At 39.0% G+C, this 12,084-nt stretch overlaps 1 protein-coding gene across 1 annotated transcript in view; it reads right to left on the reverse strand.

The window, feature by feature from the left end:
• Nucleotides 1-1,019: 1,019 nt before the first annotated feature.
• smoc2 (SPARC related modular calcium binding 2) overlaps nucleotides 1,020-12,084 on the reverse strand; it is a 41,287-nt gene continuing 30,222 nt past the window's right edge. The window contains exons 10-13 of the mRNA XM_028469059.1: nucleotides 5,159-5,258; nucleotides 3,386-3,633; nucleotides 1,685-1,722; nucleotides 1,020-1,566 (exon numbers count right to left, since the gene is read on the reverse strand). Of these exons, the coding sequence (XP_028324860.1) occupies nucleotides 1,543-1,566; nucleotides 1,685-1,722; nucleotides 3,386-3,633; nucleotides 5,159-5,258 (410 nt within the window). The 3' untranslated portion in view covers nucleotides 1,020-1,542. The remainder of the gene's footprint in view (nucleotides 1,567-1,684; nucleotides 1,723-3,385; nucleotides 3,634-5,158; nucleotides 5,259-12,084) is intronic.

Raw genomic sequence — 12,084 nt, forward strand, 5'->3', positions numbered from 1 at the left:
TTCTCATCTAAGTAAGGGAACCGCAGTTCTCCCGCTCCTGTGCTCCCATGTTATGTGTGATTGTCTTTTCATGTTTTCTTGGATGGGATGAAACTGAAATGAAATGTCATTGCTCTGTAACATGTGCAATGACAAATCAAATTGATTTCTGATTCTGATGTACTTTTAGGGGATAACAGAAGAATGACGTCTAATTATTGGTTTAATACTGCGTTTCTCAATTGCTGTGAAAGGAGGTGCCTTTTAGGGCTGCAGGTTATCCTCTACTAATCCTCCGTCAAGCATAATCTCCTCTCCACGTTTCCCTGGGGTGTTAAGGCCAGGCCATTGGGCTGGATTATATCACACAAAGGAGACTGATGTGTTAATCATAAATTAGAAGTTAAGCCTGTGTGAGCAGGTCAGTCTGAGGTTAGTTGCTCAGGCCTATATGGGACTTTATGTGTGAAAAGCCACGGCTCACCACTTAGTAGCCCCAACATAATCAGGCGGGAACAATGTACTGTAGTGTAATGCGTCGGGGCAGGTCTGAGCCAAAGACTGGCCCTTTACAAAGAAACTATTCAAAACCTTACGTTCACGCTTACCATGTACATGTAAGTATACCTTACGCAAATAGACACATTTGCACATGTTAAGTGGTTCATATAACACCCGTTTTATTAGGTACTCATACAGCACTGAGCTAAGATTGGCCGCGTTGTCTGTCTGCAGTTAATGCAAGAAATTTGTGATGAGAAAAGAAATCAGCACCATTGGTTTTTCCAATTCTAACATGCTGCCCTGGGGTATTGGCAAACTGTTTGAAAATGGGATGATACATGACCTTTGCTATGCATGACTAATACTTAGCTCATAAATACTATGTCAACAAGGTGTTTTATTGGAGACACAGCATGAAAATACAAAATGGCAAAGACATAATAAGTTTATAAAAGTGTGGAAAGGGAATAGGATGAGACTGGTTCCTCTGTTTAGCCACCATTGACCATTTATATGCACATTCAAGAAGCAAAATGTATAAAAGAAGGCTTTATTTCTAATACACAGAGATAAACAAGGACATGTTTGGTTTTATTATGATGTATGTTTGAAGTATCTTTAAACATACTTGCAAAATGTTTTAAAAAGCACAGAAAAAGAGGCCTTAAATCCAAACACAGGTGATGGCGTGGTCGAAGTCTGTGGAGCTGTGCAGCAAAGCACAGAAACTCAATATCACCAACATGGTAGAAAAAGGAAACTGACAGAAAGAACAAAAAAGGTAACAATAAACATAAGAACTTTTACAACTTTCAAAAGTACACTTTCTAGACACACAAAAGGCACATACATTGTATGTGTTAAATCTTTTCTGTTTGTCAGGACATAAAACGCTAACTACATCATTCACAGATTCAGCAGTCTGTTTAAATACCTTATCTCTACAAAGTGAATTTACATTTCTTTTAAAGTACAAAGTGCAAATACTATGGTGTCCTTTATCGCCGATTGATGAGGGCCGATCCTCCACAGGAGAGGAAATCTCAGACATTGGGCTTATTAGCCTTGTTTCTTCGAATGATTCTGGGAAAAAGTTAAACAAAAACAACCTTAAAATGGAAGTCTCATTTCCATTTGGTTTAATGGATAAAACAAACAATAGATATGTTCCTCGCAGGCATATTTTCAAATTTTTACTTACTAGTTTAGTGGAGGACAGGCCTTCCCCTGCTTTGGGCCCTGCAAGACATTCAATCAATAACCTTTAATAAATCCACAAAGAACACATTTGAAACAGGCGATGAGTATTGATCCTTGACATTTGGAGTCGTTTTTTTTTTTTTTTTTTTTTTTTACCACTGTGCCAGAGTAAGTTTGGTTTTATTGTCTTGTTTACTGATTTTCATTCCTATTATTGTTTATTCTTAACCTTTCATTATTTTTTTAATTATATTTAAATGTCTTACTTTTTTTTTTTACCAACTGTGTAGTGTTTCCTGTATTTTCTCCAATACAAATCTTATTTTGAAATGAGATGTTTATACGCTCGCACATAACATTCTCCCTCAATTAAGATTCAGTGAATTATCGATTTATTGGCAGATTCAGTGTTGTGATTTCATTTTTCAAAACTCTAAACGCATTTAAACAATACTTTTGTAAACAACACTTTTTCACCTGATGGACAATAGATTAAGGCTGCTTTCTAATCATTTGAACACGTTGATTTAGCTCAGTTTGCAGTCACAATGCACTTTTTGAACCGCTTCAAGTTCAAATTGATGCACTATAACTTGAAATGTAAAGTGTGAATATGATTTTTTTGCATTAAAAAAACAGCAGTGAAAAAGGTATGTAGAGAGGTATGTAAGTAAATCCCTTACTCGGGCGTCATAGAGTCGTGTGTGCGTTTTAGAGCTGAGCTGCGTCTTTAGCAGAGGTGGGAACAAGTCATTGCTTCTAGAGTCTCAAGTAAGTCTCAAGTCATGTCACTAAAGTCCCGAGTCAAGTCCCAAGTCAAGACAATCAAGTCCAAGTCAAGACAATCAAGTCCAAGTCAAGACAATCAAGTCCAAGTCAAGTCTTGAGTCAAGACCATTCAAGTCAAAAGCCCTTAACTTTAATTTGCAAGTCTTAACAAGTCAACAGTACATAATGTACCATAGCTAGTGCAATTTTACAGAACAAGTTTATCTAACTGATATAAACAATAAATTACTTGAACAGAGTACATATTTGTCAAATAATCGTGATCTATTCTGACATAATGCATTTAAAAACAGCATCTTTTTAGATTTTAACATTTTACAAGTGCCAACCAAAGTAGTAGAAGTAGATCAAGGTATAGTTTTTCCAAATCAATAGATTTTTGAGCAGACTTATTGCTTATTAATAATAATTGCATTTCATAAAATCTTTCGACATGGAATTGAAGGAAGTCAAGTCTCCCCAAGTCTACAGGCTAAAGTCCGAGTTAAGTCACAAGTCATTCTCTTCTTTTCAAGTTTAAGTCGAGTTGCAAGTCCATCGTTATTTTGTAAAGTCAAGTCTAAAGTCATCAAATTTGTGACTTGAGTCCAAGTCATGTAACTCGAGTCCACACCTCTGGTCTTTGGCACTCTGAACATGTTAAAACCTTGTTTATCCGGTGAGTTTCCACAAACATCCATACACCTGCGCCTCCTCACCATTTCTCGTCTGCATGACCTGTTTTTTTAATGTTTTAAGGTGGATTTCTTGTCAGTCAGCTCTTCATTAAACATGTGAATTTGACTGAAATGCTCCAAAACCGGTGAAATAAAAAAAAAGTACTTGGGTAGAAGACTAAATCCAAATGACAGGTATACGTTTGGACGGTGCGTAACATTGGATAGGTCAGGTAGGCGTAGGAGAAGAGACTCACCCTCCTCCTTGGTCACTCCGAGACAGCCCATCAACTCCTGCAGTGACAGAGCTTTGTCGTTGCTGATGTCGCAGTATTCCACAAACTTCTTAACGCACTTCTTTGGCTTTGATTTCTTACGAAGGAAGCGTTTGAAAGGTTTGATCTCCTTCTTTCCAATTTCTCCACTGGAGTTTTTGTCCAACTGACTAAAATACCAGTGGACCACTCTTTCCTCCAAGGTGTGATTGGGGTCTGGTTCAGCAATCCTAAGGGGAGGGGCCAATTCTTTAGTTAATCGGGTGGTGATCACAAAAAAAAGTTACATTTAGTCCATCCACCCATCCATTGGTCTATCTATCTATCTATCTATCTATCTATCTATCTATCTATCTATCTATCTATCTATCTATCTATCTATCTATCCAACCACCTACCCACCCACCCATCCATCCGTCCATCCATCCATCATTCCATCCACCAACTCGTCTATCATCCCTTATTCAAATCAATCAATCAATCAATCAATCAATCAATCAATCAATCAATCAATCAATCAATCAATCAATCAATCAATCAATCAATCATTCCATCCATCATTCCATCCAAATATCCAGCCATCCATCCAACATCCATCATCCAAATCAATCAATCAATCAATCAATCAATCAATCAATCAATCAATCAATCAATCAATCAATCAATCAATCAATCAATCAATCAATCATCCACCCACCCACCCACCCATCTATCCACACACCCATCTTTTTCACTTTACAATACTAAACATTGAGATGCCCTCGCTGACAATGGCTGGTAATTGAAATGAACATAATTTGTGGCTAAAATTGTTTTAGATTTAATGTCATTTACAGTTTGTTTGTTAGTGCAAATAACATTCTAATGCTGAGAGATGCCACAATGTTGTACATATAATGGAAGTATTTGTGGATGATTTGGATCAGCATTTAAAAAAAAAATAAATTATTATTTCCATACAATAGCACAGTCACACAGTGTCAATTTCTGCATTCGCCTTTTAGACAAAAGAGCAGGAAGAACTTGGTAGAAAATCTTAAATTTCCTGGAACATTGTACGGAATTTTTATTGATGGCGTAAAAGTAAAAAGAAGAAGAAGAAGTCATAAGTAGGAGTGACAGCATTGTAAGGAGTGTGTCAGGTATGATTTCAGGTAAAGTACGTTTGTATGTTTGAGATCGTGTGATAAAATCAGTGACTAACATTATATCGAAGCTAAATCTTCTACATCAGCGGTAATTAGGTAGAGTAAAGTAATTATATGTGATTTTGAGTTCTTTGGCCACTTCAGCTTGTTTTCGCCTTCACAGAGTATGGAAGGTAGTGGTATGATACTGTTATCTGAAATGAAATTCACCCAGTGCTTTAAACAAAATAGTTTGAGTTATCTAGTTTTCTTGGTAATGCCTTGCTCAGAAAAAAGATGCTTGTAAATTAAAGAACTTGTATACACTTGATTGTGGTGTTTTTGCATATTCTGTGCATTGTGTACATTTAATTTGCTCTGTAGGGATGTCGGAATTTCTACTGTTCTTTATGCAATAAATTGCAACACCAGTGTCCGAATTTTGATGTGACTCTGATTATTTATTGGAGACATTTATGTTATAGAGCCCTACACGAACAAGCACCTATAGTGTTAGTATTGTGTGATTGGAAATGCTTCCACCTTGTTGTGGAAAAATGTAGGAGCCGACTGCAACGCATACAGTAAGCAATTATAAAATAAACAGGTTGAATTTTCTATGTCATACCTTCCGGCTGATGCTGGATCTGTGACAGCGTGCACCATGTCTGTCGACAGTGCGTCAAGAACACTTGTCAGGAACTCTGTTTTCTTAGCCCCAGGACAGCCTGAAAGAAAAACACACACAGACACCTGAATGACTGCGGGAGAGTGTGAATTAGCCGCTCCATGTGTAAGACAGAGCCTCTTAACAACGAAAACGCATCCTCCAGTCAATAGTGTTACATCGATGTGCTGTCCCGCCATCATAGGTGGCCTAATAAATGTTTTGGGAGGCACGTCATGTAACAGGGAGGGAAAACAACATGTAAAAGCAGCGGAGGAAAAATAAACTCAGGACTCGCACAGTTGTCTTTTACTCCCCCTCATAAAGTGTTTGACCCCCCCCATCTGAAGTAGGAAGAGTATACGCCAGTCAACCTGGAGGCCCTCGAGTGGTTTTGACAGCTGTAGCAACCTGCAGAACATTGTATGCACTGCAAATAGCAGTGAATGCTCACGTGAGCCACTGATAAACCCAGTACTGACAGAATCATTGTTAGTTCGGTTGTAGAATGTGTTTTATTGCATGTTAGACATATTGATATCTGTAATTTCTGCTTGAAATAAGTAATTTATTCTAAATATCTATCAATACCAACTTCCTGATAACAACAAAGAGGAAATTTGACAATGATGGATCATGAGGTGCAATGACACTGATGACAGTAATTAGTAAAGCCATGTTGTTTTAAGAGAAAGGAGGCGATGGTTGGTCTAAACACGCTGATGGCTTAAGAGGCCGGTGAGATTCCATGCACCACTCATCATTGCTTTCTCACAGTCCACTTCCTATTGCTATTGTGCCCCTGGAGGAGGAAAAAAAAATCCTCCACAGCTTGCTCGCTTTTTATGACTAAGGCCTGCAGGGCCAGATTCTCCTGTGCTGGGGATAATAGCATGCTTTGCGTGTCGGTAACAGGTGGCGACCAGCATCAACGTAAACACCCTCCCTCCAGTACACCTTTTGGGACGTTGGCAGTCTGCAGTGAGTCGAGGGTTGAAACATTCACATGTCCAAACTGTTCCAAGGTCCTCCTTTACATGCTGAACAGACTTGCACTTAAGTTTTAGTAGGCTGTCCGTTGCTCTACTCCAGTAAAATATCAGACCCACCTGTTATTGGCCAAACTGGTGCCTTGAACAGCCTACTGCGGTAAATTAGTCTAGACAGTCGCACAATTGCACCTTCAGAGGGTGAAGTAGTTTAATCTGGCCTTTGACTGGAGAAAGATTTGTGGGATGTGGTTGGACTAGTTTTAGGTTTTTTAATGGAGTGCTCCTCGTAGCACTGTAGGAATCCAAACAAGCCTGCAGTCCCTTCAACATAAAGACATCAGGTAATGCTCTTGTCTCTTGCTTGTGGCAGAAGTATTTTCTTTCCCGAGAACATTGTTTAGCAGATGCGCAGACAATGTTGTAAAAGCTCGTAAAGTCACATTGGTTTGAAAGTAAAAGTCACCTTTTAGTAAGGGTGTAACGATTCAGCCATTAGATCAATTCATCTATTTATATTCCTATGATCCAACTACATTGATCTGTGCTCGGCAAGTTGGCTTTCCAGATGACATTAATCGATCTAAAATCGTTTAAAAAGGTAATCAATCATTTTTTTTCCGATACAAGGAAAAAACGCATTGGATTTAATCAGGGCATACTTTATATGGATGTGTTTTAAAAGCGCTTTTAATATAAAAAACGTTATGCAGATTTTTTCAGCAATCTGTGACAAAACAGCATTGGGGAGAAGCCGGCGAGCGAGAAATTGATCAATCTTCCTTTGGGGTACAGTGTGTGGAAATACTTTGGCTTTAACAAAGAGATATTCTAAAGGAGTCGCTCGCTGTGTCAATCGTCGACCACCAGGCCCTTCTGGCAGCGCTCATGGCAACAGCAGCAGCACATGTAGCTTTAGCTCGTTAGCATTAGCTCTGCAGAAGCTTCATCGTGTTAAAATGAAAAGTAGCAGGTTCCACCACCGCTCATTTAACCTGAAGAGATGTTGGTTGCACTTCATTTTTTATATTAATTGGATTTCTCTTATGTATAAAAAAACAAGCAGAACAGTCAGGTAAACCTAATAGGTATTCTTATTGAAAACATATTGAGAATTGACAATGAGAGCAGAAAAGGTTAACATCCTGTTAATTTAAAGGGGACATATTGTAAAAAATCCACTTTTTCAGTGTTTTTGAACACATATGAGGTAACTTGAGTGTCCACCAAATGTGAAATAAAACAATCCAGTCCTTTGTTTGTGGTCTGTGTAAGTCTTCCAACACAGATTGCTCAGTTTCAACTTTTCTAAGTTTGTGACGTCACAAGCTAAATCGAGAAAGAAAATCCCCTCCCCTCTGCTATTATCTCCACCCATGGACTCCACCCCCAACCTGATGAAAATTTTTGCCGAAAGTCCGCCATTGTTTTTCTCGCTAGCGAAGGAGTGAAATCGCATTGACACCGAATGCAACTGTAGCGAAAGACAAGTTGCTTGAACATAGTGGTGCTTTTTGGTCACTCCATCACTTCAACGCTCCAGGATGACTTTAATTTTGTTCCAGTAAGTTGAGGAAGTTTGCAGCTGCTGCCTCAGTGCTGACAGTGAAGGACGGGGGAGTCACGCAGGACATAGTCTCCGGAATCACGCAAGGTGGGTCGCTTGGAGGGAGTTCACTTGATGTTGCGTCATTTACATTGATTTTGAATATAATCTAGTCACTTCAGTCGTGTTCAGTGTGATCGCACTTTTGGGGGAGGGGGAGGTCTTTGCAGCTCCAGGGACACACTCCCCCAAAACGGAGTGCTCTGAAAGTGCTGGATTATACAGGGTCACAAACCTCTCCTGTTGCTTGATTCATGTCATGTTTTGACCAAACCGCAGCACAGATATGTTATTTTGACCACAGGGAACTGTTTTAAAAGGTGAAAATTTGTTTTTGTCCATAATTAATTTATAGACTATTGCAGGAATCTATGAAAGCTCACCTCTCCAGTATCCAGGTACTTGTTTCACAGTCACACTGGTTGAATTATTATTTTTGGCTAAAAAGTTACTGAATCGATTTCAAGTCATTGAATCATTTTGGATCAAATCATTCTAAATTAACAAACATTGTCCATGAATTGGATCATTGCTAAAACAAATCATTACACCCCTACCTTTTTGAATATGAGTATGAGTACAAATCATAATAAAAATAGAAGTGCAGAGAAAAAGTGTATGTGAAATTGATCGCATTGTGCCAGTCCATTGCAGTTCCAACACACAGACACTCCCTTTCACACATTCACTCCGAGAAACAGTCTTGCCACTCCACATGACCAAAAAGCATGTTGTTTGACTGTAAAGGTCTCTGGATCAAGCCCTTGCATTGGGAGAACATGCAAAGACTCCAAGCTGTCCACCCAAGAACTCAAACCCAAGGCCTAGTTTCAGTTTGTGTGAGTGCCAACCAGAAAATCTTATTTATTTTGCCCTCTGAATTAAAACAAATAACAAATTATTATTTCTTAAATAATTTACCAGCAGAATTAATAGAAACAGCTTAATTGTGTAAGAATACCAGTATTTCTGTATATTTAGGTGAGCACAAGAAGCTCTTCATTCATTATGACACTACAAGGCAGTCTATGTGATGTAATGTGTTCATTCTACTGCAATACTGTTTATTGGTTTTGGACTATGTTTTTAAGTCATCAGTTCCTCAACATTTAACAACATACACTGGATCCTTTTTACATCTAAGTGTCAAATATGACTGAGGCGTGGGTGGACACATCAACTTCTACAATCGTGCTCCCATCACATCAACCAACAACTAAACCAAAATCATGCCTGATTCAGCAATATTGACTGCTAAAACCAAACAGTAGTTAGTATTGAAAATGTATCATAATGAATTTAAGTGGATTTAATGGAAATGTTTTTTTTTGGAAAATAAAGTCAAAAATACGTAAGAAAAAAGTTAAGTAGTATTCATTGCCATAGATCACTACGGGCAGGACACAAACATAATATTTCAGTTATCTAGCGCTGTAGAAATAAATAGTCGATGTAATGTTCCATAAGGATTATATTGTTCTAGGTTGAGTTTGTCACATGTAGAATAAAGTTAAAGTTGAAATTCTCTTCAATGATCTCACTTCTTGTTGAAAAGCACTACATACATACATCAGTCTGTCAATAGCTGGCACATAAGTCAATGTTTACATGTGTATGTCGGTGTGTTAGTGTCAATAAGAGGCAATATTTTCCTCTGGGGCCAAACGGGGCCGAGTACTGTCACCACTCATAGCCACACCTCCCCGAACCTGCCAAGAGCCTATTCTGTGATCCATGCTCTGGGCCTGGGATGAGAACAAGTCAAACAGCCAATTCCCCCTAACCCCACTCAGGGCAAGCTGCTCTGTTCACACATCTCACCGTCATAAACCTCTCAACACCAGCACTGCAGCAGCAAACGCACTGCTGCAAAACCAAGGCAACATTTATAATTACAACTTTCCAGGTGTGAAGCTGTTGACACAACGGTTGATTTTTTTTTTCCAATACGATGACATGCATGAAGTTTGTTTTTTCTTCCAAATTTTGATTCTGAATAATTGCGACTTCAACATAGATTATGATTAATTGTTTTGCTTAAAATGTAGGTTTTGAAGCATTACAATGCAAAATACAGAGAGTAGAGCACGTGTGAAACTAATGGCCCGGGAGCATCCAAAAAAATGACAGAGAAAACATGAATCATTGTGTAAATTAACCTCAACAATATTTGCAGGGGCTCACAGTTTTCCTGGTGCTTATATTGCATGATGGCAATCATATTTAATGTTAAGCAGTTGGAAAAAAAACTCAAAATTCTTACAAAATCCTCACATCTTTCTCAAATTATGACATAATATTTTTCTTAATTAAATAGAAATTGGTTGCACAATCTAGGAATCTGAAAGTTAATATTCTGTTGGGTCGGTTTCTTACATATTTTGTATTTTATGTATAGGTAGAAGTGCAAACTATGGCACAATAATGTTGAAATTAGAAAAAATCTGTGGCCCACTTGAGATCAAACTGCTCCAAATTTGGCCCCTGAGCTAAAATGAGTTTGACACCCCTGGTATAGAGTCTACAAGTCTATAAAGATGAGTCTTATTCACTGTTTGACACCGTAATTAACTGAAGCGTATGATTCTCCTTGGTCAATAAAATGGCAACAATACATGCCAGCAGTGCAACTGACCAACACTCATGAGTGACCCTCTGTGTCTTTTCTGCCACTGGAGCAGAGACGTTGAGCTCTTCAGCCGCTGAACGCAACACCTGCAGGCGGACGCCACTGCTCTGGCCAGGCACTGAGTTACATAAACACTGGTGCACGGAAAGGAAACAGTGGCAGCTCTGTTCACATGCTGCTGGACTATTAGCATGTTTACCAAACCGCCAAAAAGAGTCAATTTGCAGAGCACGGTGCAGCAATGCAAAATAACTTAGTCAGAAGCGGCAGGTGAATTACAGCCCCAGCCTCACCCATCATCTGTTTTTGTTGCCTCAAAATTTTAAATGAGATAGTTTCCATTCTACGGGCTTTACTGTTCTGGGATATGGAGGTTCAATTAAGTGATGCATAATAATTAACTTTTTTTAAGAATCAATGTATTTTTCAATTAGCCACTTCTGTAATAATCTTGCAACAGTTCATCTGTGAGAAAAGACAATGTTTGAAATCTTGAAAAAAAAATCTACATTTGTAAAATGGGACAGTGAGCAATGCTGCCTTACATTGCGTTCACACCGAATGCGTCTTCTGCGGCACCGGACGCACACAAAACATTCTGCAAGTTTCGCAGGATCAAAAAATGTCCCCATTCGCTTCATAAGCGCATTTGAAGTGAATCACCACCCACCAGCGACACATCCAACTCAGTGAGTTTCACTGCCTGCTGAAGCGAGGAGCTGTGCTCCTTTTTCTCCTCTCATAAACATAAACCACCAGTGAAAAAAGCCGGTGTGATTAGCGGCTAATGCTATCCTAGCTCAGTGCTACAGAGAGAACTTTTACCTGCTACTACCACCTCCTCGCTGATTCTCCTCCACCCCAAATCCTTCCTAGTCGGGTCCCGGTTATAAATGCCATGTCATACAGCTCCAGGTGATCGCACACAGCTTCTACTCCATGGTTGAATGGGTGAACAGACCAGTGTCCATGTTGACAGCCTGACGTCATCGTCAACAAAGACTGATTGGCTTTTGTCATGCGAAACAGTCAACGGTGTTCAATATGTTCAACTCTTGCGAATGTGCAGATATGACAAAAAATCAGGAGCGTGCTCGCACGGCCAACGCTTGTGATAGGACAGCATTGACTTTGTATGTAATCTGGACGCACAAACATTTCGTGAGGCATCCGGTGTGAACGCAGCATGTTTAGTTACTAATGTTGTACAGCATCTTTTATATAAGCATACAAGCCAAAGTAAGGTCAACAAAACCCATGGAATTAAAGAAACAAAACAAAAAATTCAATAAGGTTTGTAATAAGACATTTTACTGACTGATTATATTTTCTATTTTCATTCTCAGAATGACAAGGAAGCAGCGAGGAGTTCAGCCTGTTCGGAATGAATAGCTACAATGCAAATGACCTAAATAAGTAAAAAAAATGTTGTGTACAAAGATTTTTGATTGAAGATATTACTCATGTAAACCATGTAACTTGAACTGGCCCTGTGTTACATATAGCTTAAATATGTGCCGATAACGGCAAGTGCCGCATTACTTTAGTTTGATATGCCTGGTCGCACGTACAGGTGATGTGTATGTTAGTTAGTTTGTGTTTTTGCCAACACCTATGGCAGGCTACTCCCTGGGCCCCAGAAGACTGACAAACTTTACAGTGG

This window comes from Gouania willdenowi, chromosome 15 (assembly GCF_900634775.1).
Source record: "Gouania willdenowi chromosome 15, fGouWil2.1, whole genome shotgun sequence".
Lineage (NCBI taxonomy): Eukaryota > Metazoa > Chordata > Actinopteri > Blenniiformes > Gobiesocidae > Gouania > Gouania willdenowi.